This window comes from Staurois parvus, unplaced genomic scaffold (assembly GCF_062004578.1).
Source record: "Staurois parvus isolate SC_StPar_1 unplaced genomic scaffold, SC_StPar_1.0 ptg001147l, whole genome shotgun sequence".
NCBI lineage: Eukaryota > Metazoa > Chordata > Amphibia > Anura > Ranidae > Staurois > Staurois parvus.
Window position 1 is genome coordinate 438,945 of NW_028318943.1, and position 26,056 is coordinate 465,000.

The 26,056-nt window shown below is 48.9% G+C and overlaps 1 protein-coding gene across 1 annotated transcript in view; it reads right to left on the reverse strand.

Annotated features, from left to right (window-relative positions):
- Positions 1-17,467: 17,467 nt before the first annotated feature.
- The window catches only part of TMEM169 (transmembrane protein 169), a 17,621-nt gene continuing 9,032 nt past the window's right edge, over positions 17,468-26,056 (reverse strand). The window contains exon 2 of the mRNA XM_089659324.1: positions 17,468-25,572. Coding sequence (XP_089515450.1) covers positions 24,950-25,572 — 623 coding nt within the window. The 3' untranslated portion in view covers positions 17,468-24,949. The remainder of the gene's footprint in view (positions 25,573-26,056) is intronic.

Here is a 26,056-nt window from a genome sequence, read left to right on the forward strand (position 1 = left end):
GAGAATCTAGTGGGAAGAAAATGTATAAATAGATGAGTTTTGCAGCAAAAATAACTTCGCCAAACTCACTTGTCTCTCTAGATTCCTGCAACAACAAGAAAAAAATCTACAAAACATCTACTAAGAGCCCGTTCACACTTGTGTGGCTTGTCATGCGTTTTTGGGGGCCAAAGTCGCATGAAAAGTCACACCGCTTGTTTCCCAATGAGTATCAGGGGCGGACTGACCATTTGGAAACACTGCCCGAGGGCCCGGGGTCAGTACGGGGCCCCATGAGATGCCCCTGGTACCTTTTTCATAGGCTTTTTTGAGTTTGGGCAAGGACACAGGGGCCCCATGATCCTCTATTGCCCAGGGGCCCCATGAGTTGGATGATTTCTAGCATCAGTAATTTGCGAATTGAAATCGCACCGGAAATCGCATCTAATGAATGTGAATGTCAGTGTCTTCAACTGTGCGATTTGCTGCAGTTTTGTTGGTGCGATTTCTGAAGACTTTTACACTCATGTCACAATGGGACCGACCAGGGGCAACTCATGGGGCCCTGGGGTAATAGGGGATCATGGGGCCCCTGTGTCCTCGTCCACACTCAAACCACACCCAAAAAAGGTACCAGGGACATCTCATGGGGCCCCCTACTGACCCCAGGCCCTCGGGCAGTGCCCGAGTGTCAGGATGGTCAGCTGGCCCCTGTATAGGACCCTCTAAGCAATGCACAGTCCCACTTCCCCTGTTCTGCATGCCAGGTGTCATTTTCGGCAGGGGCGGACTGACCATTTGGGAACTTGGGCACTGCCCGAGGGCCCCGGGTCAGTAGGGGGCCCCATGAGATGTCCCTGGTACCTTTCATAGGCTTTTTTGGGTGTGGTTTGAGTTTGGGTGAGGACACAGGGGCCCCATGATCCCCTATTGCCCGGGGGGCCCCATGAGTTGTCAGTCCGCTCCTGATTCTCGGTATCTGTTATCTTATGTCTTCCTGGAAATGATACTTTGTATCTCTTCCTATACATTCTGTACATTTCTCCGCTTCCTATGTCTGCTCATTTTTATATAGTACATTTATAAGTCCTCTTTTAAGCCACTCCCTTTACCAGTTCAGCCGCCATGTCTACCTTTGCCTTGTCGCCCTGTGAACTGTCCTTAGGTTGTCACCTTTGGACCCATCACCATAAAAATTCAGCTTTAGCTCAGGTTAACATATATGCAGTGCGGTACATTGCATGTGACAGGACGCATTCCTGTGCCAATCACATGTGATTTGTGTGCGGTGCGATTGGAGCCGTACATTTTGTATGGCTCTAATCGCACCAAAAACATGCAGGACCCTTTTTTGGGTCCGCACTAGAATCGGATCGCATGGGTACTCACACCTATGCGATCCAATTCTGCACATCGCACCGTGTTTTGCAGACCGATTTCGAGGTGTTGTTAACATACACACCCGCAGCAGTTCGCATGAACGGGGTGCGATTCTGATGCGGTGTGGAATTCACACAGAAAACGCTGCAAATTCTGCACCACATCAGTGTGAACCCGGGCTAACGCAGGCCATAGATGGGGAGAAAACCAGCCAATTTTTCTTTAAAAAAAAATGAAAAATCGGTCGTTCAAGCAGCCAACGTTACCAGGAATGGTGAAAAAAAATCGGCCGATTTTCATCCCATCTACAGCCGGCAAAAAGTGTCTCTGCAGAGAGCTCTGCTATTTCTTTGACATTTATAGCGGTTGCAACAATGTATCTATTTGTATCCATTTCGGATACAGATGTTTTTATTCTGAAACAAATAAATAGATTGTTGCAGCTGCTATAAATGTCAAAGAAATAGCGGAGCTCTCTGCAGAGACACTTTTTGCCGGACTGGAATTCTTCTTCATCCTCTTCTTCTTCCTCTTCTTCTTCTTCATCTTCTTCATCCTCTTCCTCTTCTTCTTCTTCATCTTCTTCTTCCTCTTTCTTCTTCATCCTCTTCTTCTTCATCCTCTTCTTCATCCTCTTCTTATTCCTCTTCCTCTTCATCCTCTTCTTCTTCTTCTTCATCCTCTTCTTCATCCTCTTCTTCCTCTTCTGCTTCTTCTTCATCCTCTTCATCCTTTTATTCCTCCTCCTCTTCTTCTCCTTCATCCTCTTCTTCTTCATCCTCTTCTTCCTCTTCTTCTTCTTCACCCTCTTCTTCTTCATCATCCTCTTCTTCTTCATCATCCTCTTCTTCTTCTTCATCCTCTTCTTCATCCTCTTTTTCTTCATCCTCTTCTTCTTCATCATCCTCTTCTTCTTCTTCATCCTATTCTTCTTCTTCATCCTCTTCTTCTTCATCATCCTCTTATTCATCCTCCTCTTCCTCTTCTTCATCCTCTTCTTCCTCTTCTTCATCCTCTTCTTCCACTTCTACTTCTTCATCCTCTTCTTCTTCTTTTTCTTCTTCTTTTTGTCTTCCTCTTGCAGGTCACGGCTCATGCGCAGATTTTTTATCGGAAAAAAGATCGGCCGATTTGCCCATAATTGCCGTGAAAATCGGCCGATCTTTTTACAACTTTACCGATCAAAAACAATCTGCCAAAATACCGAAAAATGGCCGAACAATTAACCCACTAACGATCCGAAAATCAGCCGATTTTATTTTCGGCCGAAAAATCGGCCAATTTTCGACCCATCTATGGCCTGCATTAGAGTCAGAATACTTTATTAACCCCAAAGGGAAATGATTAAATAACATCCCTAACCCCAGCTTCACATCTATGCGTTTTCATGTTCTTGTTCATGCAGTCCAGTGCAATTTTTTTTCTGCATGAAAAACGCATTGACAGTAGGTTACATGGTTCCAATGCATCAAAACGCACCAGAACGCATCAAAAACGCACATACAGTAACTCATTTGGAATGCATCCAGACTGCATTTCTATGGGGTGAACCGGCCCTAACCCCAGGTTCACACCTATGCGTTTTCTGCAGCGTTTTGCAGAAACGCACTACAGTCCATTGAACATGATTTCTTATGGGACAGGTTCACATCTCTGCGTTTCATCTCCGTGCGTTTTTTGGAAAGGGTCAGGGACTTTTTTGAATGCAAAAAGTTGCGTTTTTGGTTCTATAGACATCAATGGAAATGCTGCAGAAAAACATGTGCTGCATTTTTGCCGCGTTTTTGATGCTTTTGTCATCTTAAATCTGCCTAGCAACAAGAAAAATGTTAAAAAAATGAAAAAAAAAAAAACCCAAAACGCAGCAAAAATGCAATGCAGAAACGTCTCAAACGTAACCTGCATAGGTGTGAACCTAGACCAATCCTGGCTCAGGTCATCCCTGTATAGTAATTAGAACATCGCGGGGTCAGGTGACCTCTGGCGGACGCTGCGGGTTATAAATAAAGAAGGATGCCTCTATTTCCAGACAGGGCGGAGGGCTGCGTGCCAGGCTGGCGGGGTGCGCTCCATGATTTCTCCCCGACTCGGCACCTCGCGCCTGTGTGATTACAGTAATCGTATTCGCAGTGACAGCGCGGCGGATGGTGCTCTGACCTACTTCCAGCTCCGGCGGATTTAACTCCTGGAAATGGAAGGTTGTGTTTGCTGCGTGCGATGTATAGGAGGACAATAGACAGAGATAGGAGTGGGGGAGCAGGGGAGTGGGGGTGCGGGTGTGCAGGGGAGCGGGGTGCAGGGGAGCGCGGGGGTGCAGGGGAGTGGGGGAGCGGGGGTGCAGGGGAGCAGGGGTGCGGGGGTGCAGGGGAGCAGGGGAGCAGGGTGCAGGGGAGCAGGGGTGCAGGGTGCAGGGGAGCGCGGGGGTGCAGGGGAGTAGGGGAGCAGGGGTGCGGGGGAGCAGGGGTGCAGTGTCCCTGTCTGGTGGCCAAAAACATTTCCAATTAATCTGAGGCTGAGGCTGGGTTCACATATATGCGGTGCAGTATATCCAAGGGCGGACTGACCATTTGGAAACTCGGGCACTGCCCGAGGGCCCGGGGTCAGTAGGGGGCCCCATGAGATGCCCCTGGTACCTTTTTAATAGGCTTTTATGAGTTTGGACAAGGACACAGGGGCCCCATGATCCCTTATTGCCCGGGGGCCCCATGAGTTGTCAGTCCGCCCCTGGGTATATCGCATGTGATTCGCAGAGGAACCGCACCGCATTCCTGTGCAGATCACATCGAACCCGCACCAAAAACGTGCAGGACCCTTTTTTGGGTCCGCACTAGAATCGGATCGCATGGGTATTCACACCTATGCCATCCAGTTCTTCACATCGCACTGTGTCTTTTGGACTGCTTTCGGGGTGTTGTTAACATAACATACACACCCGCAGCGTTTTGCATGAATGGGGTGCGATTCTGATGCGGTGTGGAATTTTCGGTCAGGACTCTGTGCAGGCCAATCAAGTTCCTCCACCCCAAACTGGCTCCTCCATGTCTTTATGGACCTTGCTTTGTGTACTGGTGGGCAGTCATGTTGGAACAGGAAGGGGCCATCCCCAAACTCATCCCACAAAGTTGGGGGACATGTTGTCTTAAGAGTTCCCTTCACTGGAACTAGGGGACCAAGCCCAACCCCTGAAAAATAACCCCACACCATAATCCCCCTCCATCAAACGTTACACTTGGCACAATGGAGTCAGGCAAATACCGTTCTCCTGGCAACCGCCAAACCCAGACACGTCCATTGGAATGCCAGACAGAGAAGCGTGATTGGTCACTCCAGAGAACACGTCTCCACTGCTCTAGAGTCCAGTGGCGGCATGCTTTACACCATGGCATCCGACGCTTTGCATTGCACCTGGTGATGGAAGGCTTGGATGCAGCTGCTCGGCCATGGAAACCCATTCCATGAAGCTCTCTACACACTGTTGTTGGGCTCATCTGAAGGCCACACCAAGTTTGGAGGTCTTTAGCTATTGACTCTGCAGACAGTTGGCGACTTCTGCGCAGTGTGCGCTTCAGCATGCGCTGACCTCGCTCTGTCATGTGACGTGGCCTACCACTTGGTGGCTGAGTTGCTGTTGTTCCCAGTGGCTTCCACTTTGTTATAATCCCACTAACAGTTGAGCGTGGAATATTTAGTAGCCAGGAAATGTCACGGATGGACTTATTGCCCAGATGGCCACCTATCACGGGACCACACTTGGAGTCACTGAGCTCCTGAGAGCGACCCATTCTTTCACCAATGTTTGTAGAAGCAGTCTGCATGCCTAGGGGCTTGATTGTATACACCTGTGTCCATGGAGGGGATTGGAACACCTGAATCACATGATTGGGAGGGCGGGGCCAATACTTTTAAAAATATAGTGCTTGTGAACCCTCACCTTGTAAAACAAACCAATCAGTTTAAATAAAATAGAAATAAAAGATAAAACATTTGTGTATAGATATGAAAAAAATATATAAATACCTTTGTTTCCCTTTTTTACAATTGATCACATACCCTCTGTTCCAGAGGAAGAACTAGAATCTGCAGGGCCCCCAATGCAAAAAAAAAACCAAACAATGAAGAACTCCCTGGCTCCCGGCCAGGGCCCTTCCCACTGATCCCAAGGGCCCTTTACAACCATCATGGGACATGCTGCCAGGGCCCCAGTCTCAAGTGCGACCTTTGCCACCACTGGTGTCAGTAGTGTTTTAATTTTGTTATTTTTTTGTAATTGTTTTTTAAGATGGGACTGGAGGCAGAGGAGGACATGGGATGGAGATGGGCCTGGAGGAGGAAGAGGACATGGGATGGAGGAGATGAGACTGGTGGAGGAGGACATGGGATGGAGGAGATGAGACTGGTGGAGGAGGACATGGGATGTAGGAGATGAGACTGGTGGAGGAGGACATGGGATGGAGAAGATGAGAGTGGTGGAGGAGGACATGGGATGGAGGAGATGGGGCTATGGGAGGAGGACATGGGATGGAGGAGATGGAACTGGAGGAGGACATGGGATGGAGGAGGAGGACATGGGATGGATGAGATGGGACTGCAGGAGGAGGACACGGGATGGACGAGATGGGACTGGAGGAGGAGGACATGGGATGGACGAGATGGGACTGGAGATGGAATACATGGGATGGAGGAGATAAGATTGGGGAGGAAGACATAGGATAGGGATGAGATAGAAGAAGAGGAGGACTTGGGATGGAGGAGATAAGACTGGAGGAGGACATAGGATGGAGGAGATGGGACTGGAGGAGGAGGACATGGGATGAGTGAGATAGGACTGTGGGAAGAGGACATGGGATAGAGGTGATGGGACTGTGGGAGGAGGACATGGGATAGAGAAGATAGAACCGGAGGAGGAGATGGAACTGGAGGAGGAGGACAAGGGATGGAGGAGGAGGACAAGGGAAGGAGGAGATGGGACTGGAGGAGGACATGGGATGGAGGAGGAGGACATGGGATGGATGAGATGGGACTGCAGGAGGAGGACACGGGATGGACGAGATGGGACTGGAGGAGGAGGACATGGGATGGACGAGATGGGACTGGAGATGGAATACATGGGATGGAGGAGATAAGACTGGGGAGGAAGACATAGGATAGGGATGAGATAGAAGAAGAGGAGGACTTGGGGTGGAGGAGATGAGACTGGAGGAGGACATAGGATGGAGGAGATGGGACTGGAGGAGGAGGACATGGGATGAGTGAGATAGGACTGTGGGAAAAGGACATGGGATAGAGGTGATGGGACTGTGGGAGGAGGACATGGGATAGAGAAGATAGAACCGGAGGAGGAGGAGGACATGGGATGGAGGAGATGGAACTGGAGGAGGAGGAGGACAAGGGATGGAGGAGATGGGACTGGAAGAGGACATGGGATGGAGGAGATGGGACTGTGGAAGGAGGACTTGGGATGTAGGAGATGGGACTGGGGAGGAGGACATAGGATAGAGGAGATGGGATGGAAGAGGAGGAGAACATGGGATGGAGGAGATGGGACTGGAAGAGGACATGGGATGGAAGAGATGGGGCTGTGGGAGGAGGACATGGGATGGAGGAGATGGGACTGGAAGAGGACATGGGATGGAAGAGATGGGGCTGTGGGAGGAGGACATAGGATGGAGGAGATGGGATGGAAGAAGAGGAGGACATGGGATGGAGGAGATGAGACTGGAGGAGGAGACAAAGGATGGAGGCGATGAGACTGGAGGAGAAGTATGACTTGGGAAATGTTGGTGGTCAGACCTGGAGGGTGCCCATGCCTAATGTTGTGTAAAGGGCCCCAACATTTCCGATGGCTGCCTGATTGGATGACTGCACAGATCTGGAAGTAAGACACAAAGCCCCCCTATATTTGAGAAGATCACACATGATGAATGGATTTAGATAATATTTGCTTATCCCGGAGTTCAGCTTTAAGCATTCATCCTTTGTGCGGTGATTACACTTCCAGTGACAGGACTAGAGCCTTGTGTCGGGGCATCAGTCACATGATCTCTGAACAACCTCCTGCCATTACTTCCCTGAATACTGAAAGATTATTTTAGCCAAAAAGAAGTTATAATTGGAATGGAGACATTTTTAAAGCAGGACGGGAATATCTAGACGGTGAGGACAGCCTTACGCCTTGATGACTTGTGTCTCGGAATAGCTGAGTACAGAACTGCACTACCCGCCGCCACAAACACTTCACAGGAATAACTGAACAGCTGCTGCAGGATCCACACTCATCCAGAACCTGCTCAAGACATGCAAGATCAGCGGATTGGGGGGGGGGGGGGGGGTACAGCTGAATCCTTCGGGACTAGGCCCTGGGGTTAGAGACCCCTCCCACAGTACTATCATAGCAGGCCATCCAGGAGAGCTACTTGTGTCACCATCTCTCAGAACTCTCTGCCTTTTTTTTTTCATTTTTATACTTTTATACTTTTTTAATCTTTTTGTTTTCTGCTGCCCCTGTGGACCACCTTAAGACCAGGCCCTTTCTGACACCCTGCTTATATGTAAAATTCAGTACTTGTTGCTAGAAAATTACTTAATTGAACAAACTGAGGTTAAAAGCTGATTGGTTTCTATGAAGAAGTGTATATATATAAAAATACACAGACACACATTATATTGGCAAAAGTATTGGGCTGGCTCTCCAAATCATGTGATTCATGTGTTCCAATCCCCTCCATGGACACAGGTGTATACAATCAAGCCCCTAGGCATGCAGACGGCTTCTACAAACATTGGTGAAAGAATGGGTCGCTCTCAGGAGCTCAGTGACTCCAAGCGTGGTCCCGTGATAGGTTGTCACCTGTGCAATAAGTCCATCCGTGACATTTCCTGGCTACTAAATATTCCACGGTCAACTGTTAGTGGGATTATAACAAAGTGGAAGCAACTGGGAACAACAGCAACTCAGCCACCAAGTGGTAGGCCACGTCACATGACAGGGCGGGGTCAGCGCATGCTGAAGCGCACAGTGCGCAGAAGTCGCCAACTGTCTGCAGAGTCAATAGCTAAAGACCTCCAAACTTGGTGTGGCCTTCAGATGAGCCCAACAACAGTGCGTAGAGAGCTTCATGGAATGGGTTTCCATGGCCGAGCAGCTGCATCCAAGCCTTACATCACCAAGTGCAATGCAAAGCGTCGGATGCCGTGGTGTAAAGCACGCCGCCACTGGACTCTAGAGCAGAGTCTCTGGAGTGACCAATCACACTTCTCTGTCTGGGAATGCGATGGATGTGTCTGGGTTTGGCAGTTGCTAGGAGAACGGTACTTGCCCGACTGCATTGTGCCATGTGTAAAATTTGGTGGAGGGGGGGATTATGGTTAGAGGTTGTTTTTCAGGGGTTGGGCTTGGCCCCCTAGTTCCAGTGAAGGGAACTCTTAAGGCGTCAGCATACCAAAACATTTTGGACAATTTCATGCTCCCAACTTTGTGGGAAGAGTTTGGGGATGGCCCCTTCCTGTTCCAACATGACTGCACACCAGTGCACAAAGCAAGGTCCATAAAGACATGGAGGAGCCAGTTTGGGGTGGAGGAACTTGACTGTCCTGCACAGAGTCCTGACCTCATCCCCATAGAACACCTTTGGGATGAATTAGAGTGGAGACTGTGAGCCAGGCCTCCTCCCCCGACATCAGTGCCTGACCTGACAAATGTGCTTCTGGAAGAATGGTCCAACCTTCCCATAGACACCCTCCTAAACCTTGTGGACGGCCTTCCCAGAAGAGTGGAAGCTGTTATAGCTGCAAAGGGCGGGGCCAACTCAATACTGAACCCTACGGACTAAGACTGGGGGGCCATTACAGGTCATGTGTGTGGAAAGGCAAGCCGCCCAATACATTTGGCAATATAGTGTATGTGTGTGTATATATATATATATATATATTTTTTTTTTTTTAAACAGAGGCCCTAGAGCATAAAAAAGGGGGTGTTGCCATTTTTTTTTATGTCACGCAGTATTTTCACAGTGGCTTTTCAAACACAAGTTTTGTAGCTAAAATTTACTTTTTCAAATCTTAATGCACAAAAACACAATATGATACCCAACTGTTTGGTAAAATGTAAAAGATGTTGTTACACCGAGTAAATAGATACCAAACATTACATGGGACAAAGCACAGGGCACATTACTTGGGACAGACTATTGTGCACAGTGTGGGAGACAAGGATGGGCACGGTACTGTACCGGCCTCTTTCTTCTTCTACCCGGCTTCATAAGCAGCTTTCAACAGTCCTCCAGTGGCGCGCTGTTCCCCGCCGAATCCTCCTCCCCATCGCAGATGATATCACATACAAGCACGCGGAGTGGACAGGAGGGGCCAGCGGGGAACAGCACAACCAACAGTATGCCAGCTACTTCCTTGCACCTGTGTCCATGCGATCTATCCGTCAGCTGTGTGCAACTGACAGGTAGATCGCCACGGAGCCCTAGATGAGAAACACTGCATTAGGCAAATTAGGTGGCTGCGAGGCCCCTGTGAGCGTGAGGCCTTAGGCAACTGCCTAATTAAAGAACCTCCTCTGCTGCTCTGTGTAATGTTTTTGCACAGAGCCTCCCCTATCCTCTTTTTTTTTGGGTTCCCACTGGTGGTCCTGGCTCCTCTCCCCAGCCTCTTGCTATGGGGGCAGACGAGCAGGCTCACTCCTGAGCCGCACTCCTGTGAACTGACAATGTCCATTCACATACATGGCGTGGCTCAGCCCCACCTCCAGCTCTCTCCTCATTGACTCACTGGCTGGTAATGACACTGTGTGAGCCATAGAGGGGGGAGGGGGGCTCTCATGCACATCGCTGGATTGAGATGGGTCAGTAAAGGAGGAGCTGCACCCAGAAGGGTTTTTACCATAAAGCATAACATGCATTAAAATAAAAAAAAAACTTTCTGCCTTTACCTCCACTTTAATGGCGTTTAGCAGACACACTGCCCCCTACAGACCGGAGATTTCAATCTGACCATTTTCATCTCTAACTTGGCACTGTGTACTGTGCACAGGCGGACTGACAACTCATGGGGCCCCCGGGCAATAGAGGATCATGGGGCCCCTGTGTCCTCGCCCACACTCAAACCACACCCAAAAAAGCCTATGAAAGGTACCAGGGGCATCTCATGGGGCCCCCTACTGACCCCAGGCCCTCAGGCAGTGCCCGAGTTCCCAAATGGTCAGTCCGCCCCTGGTACTATGCCATTTCCCCGTTCTCTCCAATTTGAACAGGGGATGGGGGGAGGGGGTCAGTCCTCATTACCATCACACAGTCTACAGCTGTCAGGAATGGACTTGCCAGTAATGGTGGGACTCGCCTGCCTTGTGGGCTGCAGTACCAGGGCTGGCCAGCGGGTGCTCCCAGCAATCAGAGACTCAACCCTGCAGCCAGCTAAACACCTGAAGTTGATCATGCAGGTGTATTTAAGGGATGGCCAGACCTGCAGTCTCTTCCTTGGTGTGTGTTTTTCCTGGGCCCTGTATCTTTTTCCATCCCTGTCCCTGTCTGATTCGTTGCTGACCCTGCCTGATCCGGACCTCTGCTGACTTCTCCTGTTTTATCCCTGGCTTGTGACCCCGACCATTCTCTGCCTGACCCCCTGTACCTACCTGCCTGATTGTTATTGACCCGGCCTGCCTGACGACGCTTGCATTGTATGTACTGTTATCTGTGGGTGGTTGGTTTGGTTCGTTTGCACTGTGTTATGTTTTAGTATTGCACTGCGTTTATGTTTGTATTGTTAGTCTTTAATAAATTATATTGTTTATAACTTATCTGAAGTCTGCGTTTCCCTGCGTCAGTCACATACCTCTGGTCATACCCTGGAGCCCTGACATTACACCAAGGCCAATCCTGACCAGAAGTGGCTGCACAGGGAAGCCATCTTGGTTTGTTGATGGGAAGGATGGATCTGGATGAGGTTGTGTATTTATCTCTGCTAGTGTTTGATGACAGAGAGTATGCTTATCAAACTCTGAGGGAGTATCCCCGGGATGAACTGCTAGAATGTATACGGCTCGCTCATTGCCTAGTAGATCAGGGCACAGAGTTCTCTGAGGTGCAGCCATTGATTCAGGTTTGTGCTGAGTTGGTTTCATCTGGTTCCCCCGAATGCAGGGATGAATTTTTGCCCCCATTTAGTCCCGACCAGGTAGAGTCCCTGGTATGGTTATTAGAGGATGATGTGGATTACTTTCTGGAGCGTTATTCTGCATGTTCACCACAGACACTAAGAGATTGTATAAACGCAGTGCAGTCATTGACCAGACAGGCTTTGTGTAAGCTCAGCTTTGTTCAACCCATACTGCAGACATGGACAGATTTGTTGCACCCAGCCTCAGTCAGCTTGCAAAAACCCAGTCCTGCTTCTAATCTATTTCTTCAAAGCTCTATTCCTGCTTTCCCAACAGCACCTCCAGTTACAGCCCAGTATACCCTGCTACCTACCGCATGTCAGTACCCTGTTCCCACTCGCTGCACCTATCCTGCCTTTAACCCTGTAAAGAAGCCCTCTGTAGCAACTGCTCCCTCCCCTGTTCCATCCTCCAGCTCTTCTCTGTCTCCAGCTGCTCCATCCGTTTACAAACCTGCGCTTACTTACGGTGCTCCGGTAACTAAAACCAGGAAAAGGCGAAAGTTCTTTCCAACCAATACCATCCTGCCAGTATCCAAACCGGTCAGCCTCCCATCTGAGAACCTGCCTTCCGTGGTGCAGCCTGGTGCCTCGGCGCCCACAATTCAGCCTGATGCCTCCACCCAGCCTGAAGACTCTACCCAGCATGAAGTTTCTACCCAGCCTGATGAACTGATCGAGCCTGATGATTCCATTAGGCCAGTTGACTCGATGCCCGCTGTCGATCCAGACGATCCGGTACCTGATGACCAAGTACCTGCTGTCATGCCTGGTGAGCCGATGCCCGCTGTCGAGCCAGACGATCCAATGCCTGATGACCCAGTGCCCGCTGTCATGCCTGGTGACCCGATGCCCGCTGTCGGGCCAGACGATCCAATGTCTGACCCAGTGCCCGCGGTCATGCCAGTTGACTCGGAGCCCACTGTCGTGCCTGGTGACTCGGTGCCCACTGCCTTGCCAGATGACGCGGTGCCTGCTGACGAGCCAAATGACCTGATGCCTGGTGACCCAGTGCACGCTGTCATACCTGGTGACCCAATGCCCGCTGTCGAGCCAGACAATCCCATGCCTGATGACCCAGTGCCCGCTGTCATGCCTGGTGACCTGATGCCCGCTGTCAGGCCAGACGATCCAATGTCTGACCCAGTGCCCGCGGTCATGCCAGTTGACTCGGAGCCCACTGTCATGCCTGGTGACTCGGTGCCCACTGCCTTGCCAGATGACGCGGTGCCCGCTGGCGAGCCAAATGACCTGATGCCTGGTGACCCAGTGCCCGCTGTCATGCCTGGTGACCCGATGCCCGCTGTCGAGCCAGACGATCCAACGCCAGATGACCCGGTGCCAGCTGTCGATCCAGACGATCCGGTACCTGATGACCCGGTGCCCGCTGTCGTGCCAATTGACTCAGAGCCCACTGTCATGCCTGGTGACTCGGTGCCCACTGCCTTGCCAGATGACGCGGCGCCCGCTGTCGAGCCAAATGACCTGATGCCTGGTGACCCGATGCCCGCTGTCGAGCCAGACGATCCAATGTCTGACCCAGTGCCCGTGGTCATGCCAGTTGACTCGGAACCCACTGTCGTGCCTGGTGACTCGGTGCCCACTGCCTTGCCAGATGACGCGGTGCCCGCTGGCGAGCCAAATGACCTGATGCCTGGTGACCCGATGCCCGTTGTCGTGCCTGATGACCCGGTGCCCGCCGCTCCGCCTGGGGGCCCGGCGCCCGTCGCTCCTCCTGTGGGACCGGCGCCTGCCGCCCCTCCTGGGGGCCCGATGCCCACCGCCCCGCCTGGGGGCCTGCTGCTCCGCCTGGGGGCCCGCCGCCCCGCCTGGGGGCCCGATGCCCGTCGCCCCGCCTGGGGGCCCGGTGCCCGCCGCTCCGCCTGGGGGCCCGGCGCCCGCCGCCCCGCCTGGGGGCCCGGCGCCCGCCGCCCCGCCTGGTGGCCCGGCGCCCGCCGCTCCGCCTGGTGGCCCGGCGCCCGCCGCTCCGCCTGGTGGCCCGGTGTGCCGCTGCCCGGAGTCCTGCCCGGTGTGCCGCTGCCCGGAGTCCTGCCCGGTGTGCCGCTGCCCGGAGTCCTGCCCGATGTGCCAGTCTTTGATATCCCGCCAGTTACCAGACCCGGGCGGTGGAACATTTTGCCCAGCTAGGACTGTTTGGAGCGTCCTGAGGCCGCTCCTTGAGGGGGGGGGTACTGTCAGGAATGGACTTGTCAGTAATGGTGGGACTCACCTGCCTTGTGGGCTGCAGTACCAGGGCTGGCCAGCGGGTGCTCCCAGCAATCAGAGACTCAACCCTGCAGCCAGCCAAACACCTGAAGTTGATTATGCAGGTGTATTTAAGGGATGGCCAGATCTGCAGTCTCTGCCTTGGTGTGTGTTTTTCCTGGGCCCTGTATCTTGTTCCTGCATCCCTGTCCCTGTCTGATTCGTTGCCGACCCTGCCTGATCCGGACCTCTGCTGACTTCTCCTGTTTTATCCCTGGCTTGTGACCCCGACCATTCTCTGCCTGACCCCCTGTACCTACCTGCCCGATTGTTATTGACCCGGCCTGCCTGACGACGCTTGCATTGTATGTACTGTTATCTGTGGGTGGTTGGTTTGGTTCGTTTGCACTGTTATGTTTTAGTATTGCACTGCGTTTATGTTTGTATTGTTAGTCTTTAATAAATGATATTGTTTATAACTTATCTGAAGCCTGCGTTTCCCTGCGTCAGTTCACATACCTCTGGTCATACCCTGGAGCCCTGACAACAGCCAAGACCTCAATATTAAGACATGGAAAGTACCAGAGCTGCAGGTGTTGACCCCAGCAGACAGAGGGACCCAGCAGACAGAGGGGCTGATTTACTAAAGGCAAATAGACTGTGAACTTTGCAAGTGCAGTTGCTCCAGTGCTTAGTAAATTAGGTACAGCTTCCCTTTGCCAAGAATACCCAATCACATGCAAGGAAACTAAAAAAAAACAAAACAGTATTTTTGCTTGGACGTGATTGGATCAGGGTTGCCAACCATCAGTAAATTTACTGACAGTTCGTATAAATCAGTGATTGTTACAACGGTCTCTTAATATCAGGGGCTGATCAATTGTCATGCTGTGTAGACTGCAGTAAGTCCTCATGTACACGGGACGTGTTTACAGCGGCTGTTTTTTGCTTTTGACATTTTTTGACAGTTTTTTTTCTACAGCCAGTAAACCCCCCGGCGTGTTATCCTGCGTGTCCATCCCCGGCGTGTTATCCTATGTGTCCATCCCCGCCGTGTTATCCTGCGTGTCCATCCCCGGCGTGTTATCCTGCGTGTCCATCCCCGGCGTGTTATCCCATGTGTGGGTTTCTAGAGGAGTTTTTTAGCTGTAAAAATGCTCTAACACTGAAAAACGCGGTAAAACGTCGCAAACCGGTGTTTTTGGACTTTTTTTTTTTAACCAAAACTGTTTTTTAGTAAAAATAACACTAAAAAAGGCAAATGCTGGAAAATGCAGCAAAATGTGATAAATCCTCATGCACACTGGACATTTTTACAGCGGCTGTTTTTGGCTTTTGATTTTTTATATATTTTTTTCTACAGCCAGTAAACCCCCCAGCGTGTCATCCTATGTGTCCATCCCCGGCGTGTCATCCTGTGTGTCCATCCCCGGCGTGTTCCCCTATGTGTCCATCCCCGGCATGTTATCCTATGTGTCCATCCCCGGCGTGTTCCCCTATGTGTCCATGCACACATAGACCGGCGCTTTTTTACTTTCTTTGACCAAAAATACACCAGTTTTTTTTGGTCAAGCAAAACTTTAAAAACCAGAAATGCGGGAAAACACCACTATGCAGAGCCATACAAAGCAGTGTGCAGGAGCTGATAGGGGAGAGATCTGTATTGTTTACATACAGACCTCTCCATCAGTAATACTCGGTGATCAACGGGTGCCAGCAGGAAATTATAGGCTGGGACCTGGTGATCGACAGCTGAGGCTGCCAATGGCAGCACGGGTAGTGCGCTCATGCCCCCTACCCAAATATGCAAAATCACGTATATATGGCAGCACAGTGGCTAAATGGTTAGCACTTCTGTCTGGCAGAACTAGGATCGCTGGTTCGAATCCCAACCGCGGCACCTCCTGCCTGGAGTTTGCAAGTTCTCCCTGCGCCTGCGTGGGTTTCCTTCGGGTACTCTGGTTTCCACCTACACTCCAAAGACATGCTGGTAGGTGGATTGGCACCTGTCTAAAGTGTCCCGTGTATGTATGAATGTGAGTTAGGGACCTTAGATTGTACGCTCCTCGGGGGCGGGGACTGATGTGAATGTACAATATATATGTAAAGTGCTGCGTAAATTGACAGCGCTATATAAGTATCTGACATAAAATATATGTGATTTTGTGCCCCCCTGTAGCAGTATTAGCAGCGGTTAATGTCATTTTTCAGGTTGTCAGTAAAAAATGTGCTCCGTCAGTAAAATATTCCATGTTTTGTCAGTAAAAAATGCGGCAGGAGGTTGGCAATACTGGATTGGATGATGGAAGTCAGCCGAGCTTCTGATCATTTACTAAGCACTGGAGCAACTGCACTTGCAGAGTGAAAATTCACTTTGCAAAGTGCACAGTCTATTTGCCTTTAGTAAAGCCTTTGCTAGGGCAATGATGCAGATCACAAACTGCGAAACAATGTCACAGGAACAGAGCGTGTAGTTCTGCAAACCAACCAGTAGAGGGCAGGGAAGTACATCTGACACCAGAGGAGCAGCTGGGGGAGAGAAGTGAACAGGGGCGGACTGACAACTCATGGGGCCCCCGGGCAATAGGGGATCATGGGGCCCCTGTGTCCTTGCCCAAACTCAAAAAAGCCTATGAAAAAGGTACCAGGGGCATCTCATGGGGCCCCCTACTGACCCTGGGCCCTCGGGCAGTTCCCGAGTTTTCAAATGGTCAGTCCGCCCCTGGAAGTGAACCAACCTTCTCCCATAAGAGGTAAGTAGAGCAGGAGTGGACTAACAACTCATGGGGCCCCCGGGCAATAGGGGATCATGGGGCCCCTGTGTCCTCGCCCACACTCAAACCACAGCCAAAAAAGCCTATGAAATGTACCAGGGCTCATGGGGCCCTCTACCGACCCCTCAGGCAGTGCCTGAGTACCCGGATGGTCGGTCCGCCCCTGAAGTAGGGGCCACCAGGATCTTCCAGACAGGTTTCCCTTTCTAAGAAGCCAGTTTTGCCCTGGAAAGCCTTGATTGAACTCTATACTGTTTATGTTCATGAACAGACGCACAAAGTCAAGATGACACAATCCCACCGCACACGTTCCCAATAGATGTGGACGCTGAAGCGACCAATGGCTGGAACCCAAAAAAAAAAACCCAGGTGGGAAGAACGTTGCCAGCACACCAGGGATCTCCAATTATGGGTCCAAAGCTTTAATATTTATTTCAGGTACTTCTATAGCGCCATCAATGTATGCAGCGCTTTACATATATATTGTACATTCACATCAGTCCCTAACCCTCAAGGGGCGTACAATCTAAGGTCCCTAACTCACATTCATACATACACATACTGGGGCGAATTTAGACAGAGTCTAATTACCTACCAGCATGTCTTTGGAGTGCGGGAGCAAACCGGAGTACCCGGAGTAAACCCACGCAGGCACAGGGAGAACATGCAAACTCTGGGCAGGTGGTGCCGTGGCTGGGATTCGAACCAGCAACCCTAGTACTGCCAGGCGGATGTGCTAACCATTTAGCCACTGTGCTGCCCACATAGGCAATCATAGTTACAGCAAGTGTGACATTTCGGAGTCTCGCAGGAACCCTCCATCAGGCATGTGACCGGGTCCTGCGAGACTCCGAAATGTCGCACTTGCTAGCGATCGCTTATCACAGCTTTGGCCCCGTAACCGGAGATCCCTGGGGTGCAGGCGGAGACGTTCTTCCCACCAGACACACAAAGTGACACACAACAACGCGTTCTCTAGATCAGTTGACCTGATTTTATTACTTCACCCTGAATGACCTCACAAGAGCAGCAAGTCATAGTAACATCACATAATACCAGCTATTATCGTGCTACATTTGTTATATTGCATTCCCCATTTTTTTTTCAAAAAAGTGCAAAATACATCATTTGTGATTCAGCCACGGCTGGGATGAACAATGAAAAAGAAGAGCGACGTCATTTCATGAGGCTATGCGGTGTAACAACCTACAGAAGTGACAGTTGTGAATATCCATCGCGACCATTTCACAGCAACAACATCTGTTTTAAAGCAAGATCTCACCCTAGGTTCGCAGGTATGCGTTTTCCGCGGCGTTTGGCAGAAACGCAGTACAGTCCATATAACATGATTTCCTATGGGACACGTTCACATCTCTGCGTTTACACCTGATGCGTTTTTTTGGAAAGGGTCAGGGCCAGTTCATGCTACGTGCGTTTTAGTTGCTTTTTTTTCTGCATCCAAATCGCACAGGAAGTAGGTGATATGGTGGTCAATGTCATCGTTCACATTAGTGCTTGCAGTTCCAGTGCGTTCCGGTTGCAGAAAAAAAAATTGAACAGGCTGCGTTTTTTCTGCACAGAACTGTACTGGAGCGCAGTAAAACGCATCAAAAACGCACCGGAACGCGCCAAAAATGCACGTCTATTTAAATTGAAGAAAAACAGAGTGAAAACAATGAACTGGAATGCATTAAAAAAAACAAAAACAAACAAAAAAACACCTGAACACGCAAAAAAAGCACCCGGAACGCATCTGGCAGGGGCGGACTGACCATTTGGAAACTCGGGCACTGCCCGAGGGCCCGGGGTCAGTAGGGGGCCCCATGAGACGCCCCTGGTACCTTTTTCATAGGCTTGAGTTTGAGCAAGGACACAGGGGCCCCATGATCTCCTATTGCCCGGGGGCCCCATGAGTTGTCAGTCCGCCCCTGGCATCTGGACTGCGTTTCTATAGTGTGAACCGACCCTGAGTTCACACTGATGCGGTGTGGAATTCACAGCGGTTTCTGTGCAAATTCCGCACCACAATCGCACCCCGTTCATGCGAACTGTTGTGGGTGTGTATGCTAACACCCCGAAATCGGTCCGCATAACGCGGTGCGATGTGCAGAATCGGATTGCATAGGTGAGAATACCCATATGATACCCATATGATCCAATTCTAGTAAGGACCAATAAAAAAAAAATAAAATAAAAAAAAAAAGGTCCTGCATCCTTTTGGTGCGCATGCGCTGCAGTTTTTTTGAACGCAAAAAGTTGAGTTTTTGGTTCTATAGACTTCAATGGAAATGCTGCAAAAAAGCATGTAGTGAGTTGTTGCTGCATTTTAAATCTGCCTAGCAACAAGAAAAATTTAAAAGAAAAACAAACTGCATCAAAAACGCGTAAAAAAAAAACCACAATGCAGAAACAGCTCAAACGCTTTTTTGTAGAAACGCAGTACAGTCCATTTAACATTTTTTTCTATGGAACATGTTCACATCTATGCTTTTTCGAGCTGCTGTGTTTTCGGAAAGAGTCAGGCACATTAACCCCTTGCCCTCCAGAGCATTTCCCCCCTTCCTGACCAGTCAATTTTTTGTGTTACTTTACAATTGCACGGTCATGCAACGCTGCACCCAAATGAAATGTATGTCCTTTTTCCCCCCCACAAAAATAGAGCTTTCTTTCGATGGTATTCGATTGCCTGTGCGGTTTTTAATTTTTGCACTATAAAAAAAAAAAAAACGACAATTTTTTGTTGACTTTTTACTATTATGTCCAGCAAAAACAATTGAAAAATAAAAATTTCTTCATAAATTTAGGCCAAAATGTATTCTGTAATGTCTGCTAAGAAAAATCCCAATATGTGTAAATTAATTGATTTAAGTGAAAGTTATAGCGTTTACAACTGGCGGTGTAGATAGATTTTTATTCTTTTTAATTTTTTTTTTTAGTAGTAACGGTGGCGATCAGCAACTTATAGCGAGACTGCGGTGGACATTCAGACACTGGGGGGGGGGGGGGACGGGGACTAACTGCCATTGACATCCCCAGTGACACCAATACAGTGATCAGTGCTAATAAAAAGCACTGACACTGTACTAATGACACTGGGCAGGAAGGGGTTAACATCTGGGACGATCAAAGGGTTAACTGTGTGCTGTTCTGCTAGGGAGACATGCTGTGCAGAGAGATACAAAGCAGCATGTCCTTGCTGGCAGGGGAAAGATCTGCGTTGTTTACATACACACCTCTCCCCTGTTAGCTCCACCAACGATCATCGAGTCCCGAGAATCAGCAGCCGGAACCCATCATCCAATCATGTGCAAGCAAAAATGCTGTTTTTCTATTTTCCTTGCATGTGATTGGGTATTCTTTGCGAAGTGAATCTTTCCTCATTTACATCGCTCTGGAGCAACTGCACTCGCAGAGTGAAAAGTTCACAATCTATTTGCCTTTAGGGCCAGTTCACCCTCCATGCATTTCAGTTGCTTTTTTTTCTGCATCCAAAACGCACTGAAAATAGGTGATATGATTGTCCATGTCAGTTCACATCAGTGCTTGCAGTTCCAATGCGTTCCGGATGCAAAAAAAAAAAAAGTAGAACAGGCTGCATTTTTCCTGCAGAGGACTGTACTGGATTGTGGTAAAATGCATAAAAAATGCATGGGAACGCGCATGTCCCTATTTAAATTGAAGAAAAAGAGGGAAAAATGAGCTGGAATGTATCATAAATGCACCAGGACGTGTCAAAAGCGCATAAAAACTGCACCGGAACACGTAAAAAATGCGCATGCAGAAACGCACCCGGAACACATCTGGGCTGCATTTCTATAGTGTGAACAGACAGCACCGGAACGTGTCAAAACTGCGCATGCAGAAACGCACCCAGAAGGCATCTGGACTGTATTTCTATAGTGTGAACTCTGCAGCGTGGTGTAGCATCAATCCTGTGAGATTTGGGGTACTCCCAGGGGCGGACTGAAAACTCATGGGGCCCCCGGGCAATAAGGGATCATGGGGCCCGTGTCCTCGCCCACACCCAAAAAGGCCTATGAAAAAGCCAATGAAAGGTACCAGGGGCATCTCATGGGGCCCCCTACTGACCCCGGGCCCTCGGGCAGTGCCCAAGTGTTCGAATGGTCAGTCCCGCCCCTGGGTACTCCACATTCTCCAGGTTCTTGTTGGAAGGATTGCACTCTGCAGCATAGAAGCTGGGGGGGGGGGGGGGGGGGGGTAAGGCAAGTACATTAGCTTTTCCTCTACCTTTTTCTTTTATACTTTCATTTATATTAGGTGAACTGAAGAGACAGAAAAAATAGATTTTTTTTTGTTTGTGACCCCTATTGGGGACATTTTCCATCCCTTCCCATCGCTGTGACCCCAGACTAAGAAATGCGGGAGTGGTGCTCACCGGAGCTGGAAGACTTTAACAGTCATAGACCACCTCTCACAGGGACCCACTGTACTAAAGTTTTTGTCTGTTCCCTTTGGATAGATTGACTTTCACTTCCTGTCCCGATAAAGTTTTGTCTAGATGCCCCCCCCCCCCCTTTTTTTTTTTTTTGTATGGCATCCTTTTCATGTACTTCAAACAACAGCAAGGCAAGAAGATTCCTGTTCCTTAAAGTGGTTGTAAACCCTTCCATATTCCCAGTGAAGTGACTGGCCTCAGGTGATACACCGAGATGAAACAAATCCTCCTACGTAAGTTGTACCTGTTTATCTGCAGTCGTCTTTTCTCTACATGGGTTCAAAGTACAGAATTTATAAAGCGTGCCTGAGCTGTCAGAAAGCTGAAATTACACACTGCAGAGCACAGTGAAAAAAACTCTGAGAGCTGATTGGAGGGAAAGGACACAACTCCCTTCACACAGGAATAGAGCTGAGCCTTTCAATCACAGGTTGTGTGCTGGAGCTCCCTCCCAGTCACCATTTTTATCTTGGTGTCAGGAAACCTTGTTAGAAGCAATTTGTGCTGATAGCAGAGGAAATGAGGCAGCAGACAGAAATTACACTTTGTGCTCTGGACTGAGACAAGTACACACTGCAGAGGGATAGGCTTTGTTCATATTTCAAGTCTACAACCACTTTAAACGGAAGTTCCGGTTTTGTTCTTTTTTTTGGCGAAGGTGACCAACCCTCCACCATACTGTACAGAGGAACCTATATTATAATATATATATTATATTCCAATACTCTACAGAGGAACCTCTATTAGATTATATATATATATATATATATATATATTTATTTATTTATTATAATAATTGTATTTTTTTTTAAGCCAAAACCAATTTATAAAATTAAAATCTAGATAATTTTTCTCTACCTGGAGGAAAATGACGATACTATTTATTTATTTCATAGGAATAAAAAAATATCAAGAAAAAAAACCATAACACAGAGGAAACATCTGTCTGAAGAAGCGTAGACGGCCTCAGCTGCATATAATATACAGAAAATACTTCACATGTTCTGTACAGAAAAAAAAATCAATTAGACTGCAGAACCAGCTGCGCAGCAAATGTTTCCATTGCTGGTAAAATAAATGAATATTAGACAATTGCACAGATCTCCTAAAAATTAAAAAAAAAAAAAAAAAGAAACAAAGAAAAAAAAAATTAGCTATAAGTCAGAACCAAAAATGACCAGCCTGTTGGATGTGTGCCAGTCATGTTTAATAAATAGAGGCAGCCATGCTGTGGATTAAAGCCAAAATCTGGAGTTCCTTACACGTGACCCTCTCCTCCCCCTCAAATTGGAATTAAAAAGGGAAGTTCCGTTTTGTGCCCCCCCCCCCTTTAAACTTTTGAGCACTTTTTTTTGGGGGTGGAGCGGGTACATGGTTTTGACAGGCAGCATTTTTTGTGACCCTCGCACCTATTCTTCAGCTGCGGCACCCCCTCATCTCTGCCCCAACCTTGCCTCAGCAGTCATCAGCAGAGAGGAGGACAGAACTCCTCCTGCAGTTCTCTGTGTAGCCACAAAGAGGCTCATCTCTGTCTGCCCCCCTTGTTTCAGCAGTCCGTAATGGAGAAGTCAGACCTTGTGCCTCTCTGTGCAGCCGCAGCACCCCCTTGTCTTCACCTCCCCTGGTCTCAGCATTCAGTAGTTGAGAGGATGACCGAACTCCTCCTGACCTTCTCTGTGTAGCCACAAAGAGGTTCATCTCTGTCTCCCACCCCCCACCCTTTTTCAGCAGTCAGTAACACAGAGGTCAGATCCTGTGCCTTTCTGTGCAGCCGCAGCACCCCCTCGTCTTCCCCTCCCCTGGTCTCAGCAGTCTGCAGCAGAAAAGACGACAACTCCTCCTGCAGTTCTCTGTGTAGCCACGAAGAGGCTCATCTCTGTCTGCTCCCCTGGTTTCAGCAGTCCGTAAAGGAGAGGTCAGACCTTGTGCCTCTCTGTGCAGCCGCAGCACCAGAGAGGATGACAGAACTCCTCCTGCACTTCCCTGTGTAGCTACGAAGAGGTTCATCTCTGTCCCCCCTACCCCCCCCCCTTCCTTTTCAGCAGTCAGTAACAGAGAGGTCAGATACTGTGTCTCTGAGCAGCCGCAGCACCCCCTCGTCTTCACCTCCCCTGGTCTCAGCAGTCTGCAGCAGAGAGGATGACACAACTCCTCCTGCAGTTCTCTGTGTAGCCATGGAGAGGCTCATCTCTGTCTGCTCCCCTAGTTTCAGCAGTCAGTGATAGAGGAGGTCAGATCATGTGCCTCTCTGTGCAGCCGCAGCAGCCCCTTGTCCTCGCCTCCCCTGGTCTCAGCAGAGAGGACGACACAACTCCTCCTGCACTTCTCTGTGTAGCCATTGAGAGGTTCAGCTCTGTCCCCCCCCCCTTGTTTCAACAGTAACGGAGAGGTGGTCAGATCCTGTGCCTTTCTGTGCAGCCGCAGCACCCCCTAGTCTTCGCCTCCCCTGGTCTCAGCAGTCTGCAGCAGAGAAGACAACACAAATCCTTCTGCACTTCTCTGTGTAGCCACAGAGAGGCTCATCTCAGTCCCCCCCCCTTGTTTCAGAAATTGGCAACAGAAAAGAGGTCAGATGCTGTGCCTCTCTATGCAGCCACAGCTCCCCCTTGTCTTCGCCTCCCCTAGTCTCAGCATTCAGGAGACTCCAGCAGTCAACTCCAACCCTCCTATGGTCCTCCTCCTGACCTTGCACTTTTTGCTTCCCAGCTCCAACCCCATCTTTTTCCCAACACCAGCACAAGGTAAGGGGGTACAGTGTGAATGGTGGCTGGTTCAGCAGGGACCAGCTGAATTTCAACCCATCTATGGGCAGGCTGGTTGCACTGAAGTCAGTCTATCAACTGATGTCAGTAGAACTAGCCTGACAGGTTTTTTTTTTGTTCGATCCTTCCTCCCACCATCTGAATATAAAAAGCTTCGCTTTTGTTGATGGGGGAAATCCAGCAAATTTCTGCCCTGCAATCTATGGTTCTCCCTGCAGCTGGACTGGTTCTTGCAGCATCTGCTAAACCACAATTCACCAGTCTAGGGTCCTAACATCATCAAGACCAAAGCAGGTTCCACAGCCCTGCTCTGGATGCGAGGACAGCAAGGGACAATCTAACGCCAAATTGTGTGTGTGTGTGTGGGGGGGCATCTGCCAGGGAAGCTGAGGATCAGGTAAGACTGTTTCTCCTACCCAGAGTTGGGCTTTAAATTAAAGAATGAGATGTACTTAATCCCTATTCCCACAATACTACCTTGAGTAATAATCATGAAATTAAACAAATACATTGAAAATTGTAATGAACCCCTTACGTTGGTGGTCAGTGGAGGCAAGAAATCAATCCATCACTGCACTCTTCTTAGCAAACTCTGGAGGAGCACCAAGGTTCCATGGAACCTTGCTTGAGAAAGGCTCCTCGTACAACCCAGAAATCCAAATACATTGGTATTGACCATCAGAGACCATTGGCTGACTTCTGATTTTTTGCTAAGGGTTACTACACCTAAACTATCTTGTCATGGAATACAATAAAAACATTGCCATTGCATTGTGATCCAAAAGAGGTAGTTCCCTAAAAGGGTTGGTGACCTGGATTGGTTTTTGCAACCCCAGTCAAGGCAAACATTAAAACTAGACGTACTGAGTGGTGGCTCACTAAAGCCCATGGATATGTTCAGCCAAGGAGCAGGTTGCCATTTTTTTTAACAAAATAAGACTTGGCTTGTGTGGTGTTTTTGTTCTTTTGTTGTTTTTTTTTTTTTTGTTTTTTTAAATGTCCATGCAGTTTATGATTTTTGCTTTCATCAACCAAACAAACATGGAATCCAAACATGCAGAAACCATTGGCAAATTCACTAAAAAGCTCATAATCATATCCACAAATGACCAGCGTAACTCCATATGGCGCAGACCGCTTTTTCACACCGGTATACCATAATTATTAGGAAAGAAGGAAAAAAAAAACAAAACAACCCAAAAACTATGAACATGAATCTCCTCTAGATAGCGGGATCAGACAGCAGAAGTCTCAACCCCTTGTGTAGAACCTTTTACAGAGAGGCTCCCGGAAATATTGTCCGAATCGAGCAGTTCTACAATACTGTACGGGGAACAATCCTCAAGGCCAAGTTTGCTACAAAGCCAGCCGCAAAAACCCTTCTCCATGTCCCGCACAGACCGCCACCAGTCCCCAAATGACCAGGATAGTTGGGTCACCGTTGTATAGATGGCCAGAGACGAGGAGACCACCACGATGATAATAGGGTAAAAAATGATTAAGAACGGGCATATGGTGATCTTGTGCCAGAAAGTCCTTTCTTCATTGTATACCAAGAAGATGTTATACCAAGTTATGGTCCCATAATAAAAGGAAAGGACAAAGGCGAGAACAAATACAACGGGCAAGCAAAGGGTACTCCAGAGGAGGATGTGTGGACCTCTGTCCAGTCCAACTGAACAGGTCTTTTTCCCCTCCACTGGCTCATCTTGTAACAGCTCCTTGGATCTTGCAAGTTCTTGTAGTTCCTTTTCGGTTAAAGTTACATGGATGTCCACCATCTGACCTTTCTTTTTCCCGCGGGTGATGGTCCCCGTCAAGGTCACATAGCGGCTATCAGGAGGTAAACTCCATCCACCTATTGGAGAAAAGAACATTAGGAAGATACTTTCTAGTTTTAGAGTTTTCTGGCAATATGTGAAAATTAGCATGGATCTAGACCAGCCATTCTCTACCAGGGTTCCATGGAGACCTAGGGTTCCTCAGCAGGTTGCTAGGGGTCCATTGAGCTGTGATTGATTGACCTTCTATTTGATGGTGCCTCAATAGTTCTAGGGCCAACTCCACTTGGCAAAAGCCAGTAGCATGACACCAATAATTTTTTTCATATATATAAAGAAAATGCAGCGCTGTGTAATGTTACTATATTGCGGGCAGATATAAATAATAAATGAAACCAAAGCAAATGAATAAATGAATCAATAAATAAATAAATCACAGTCCAGTAATGGTGCTCGCTGATTCCCAGTGCAAAAGTTAGAAATGCGCACTAACCAGAAACGTATTAATAATACACATGTGTATATGATATCATGGAGATTCCCCTCTCTTTTCTGGTCTGG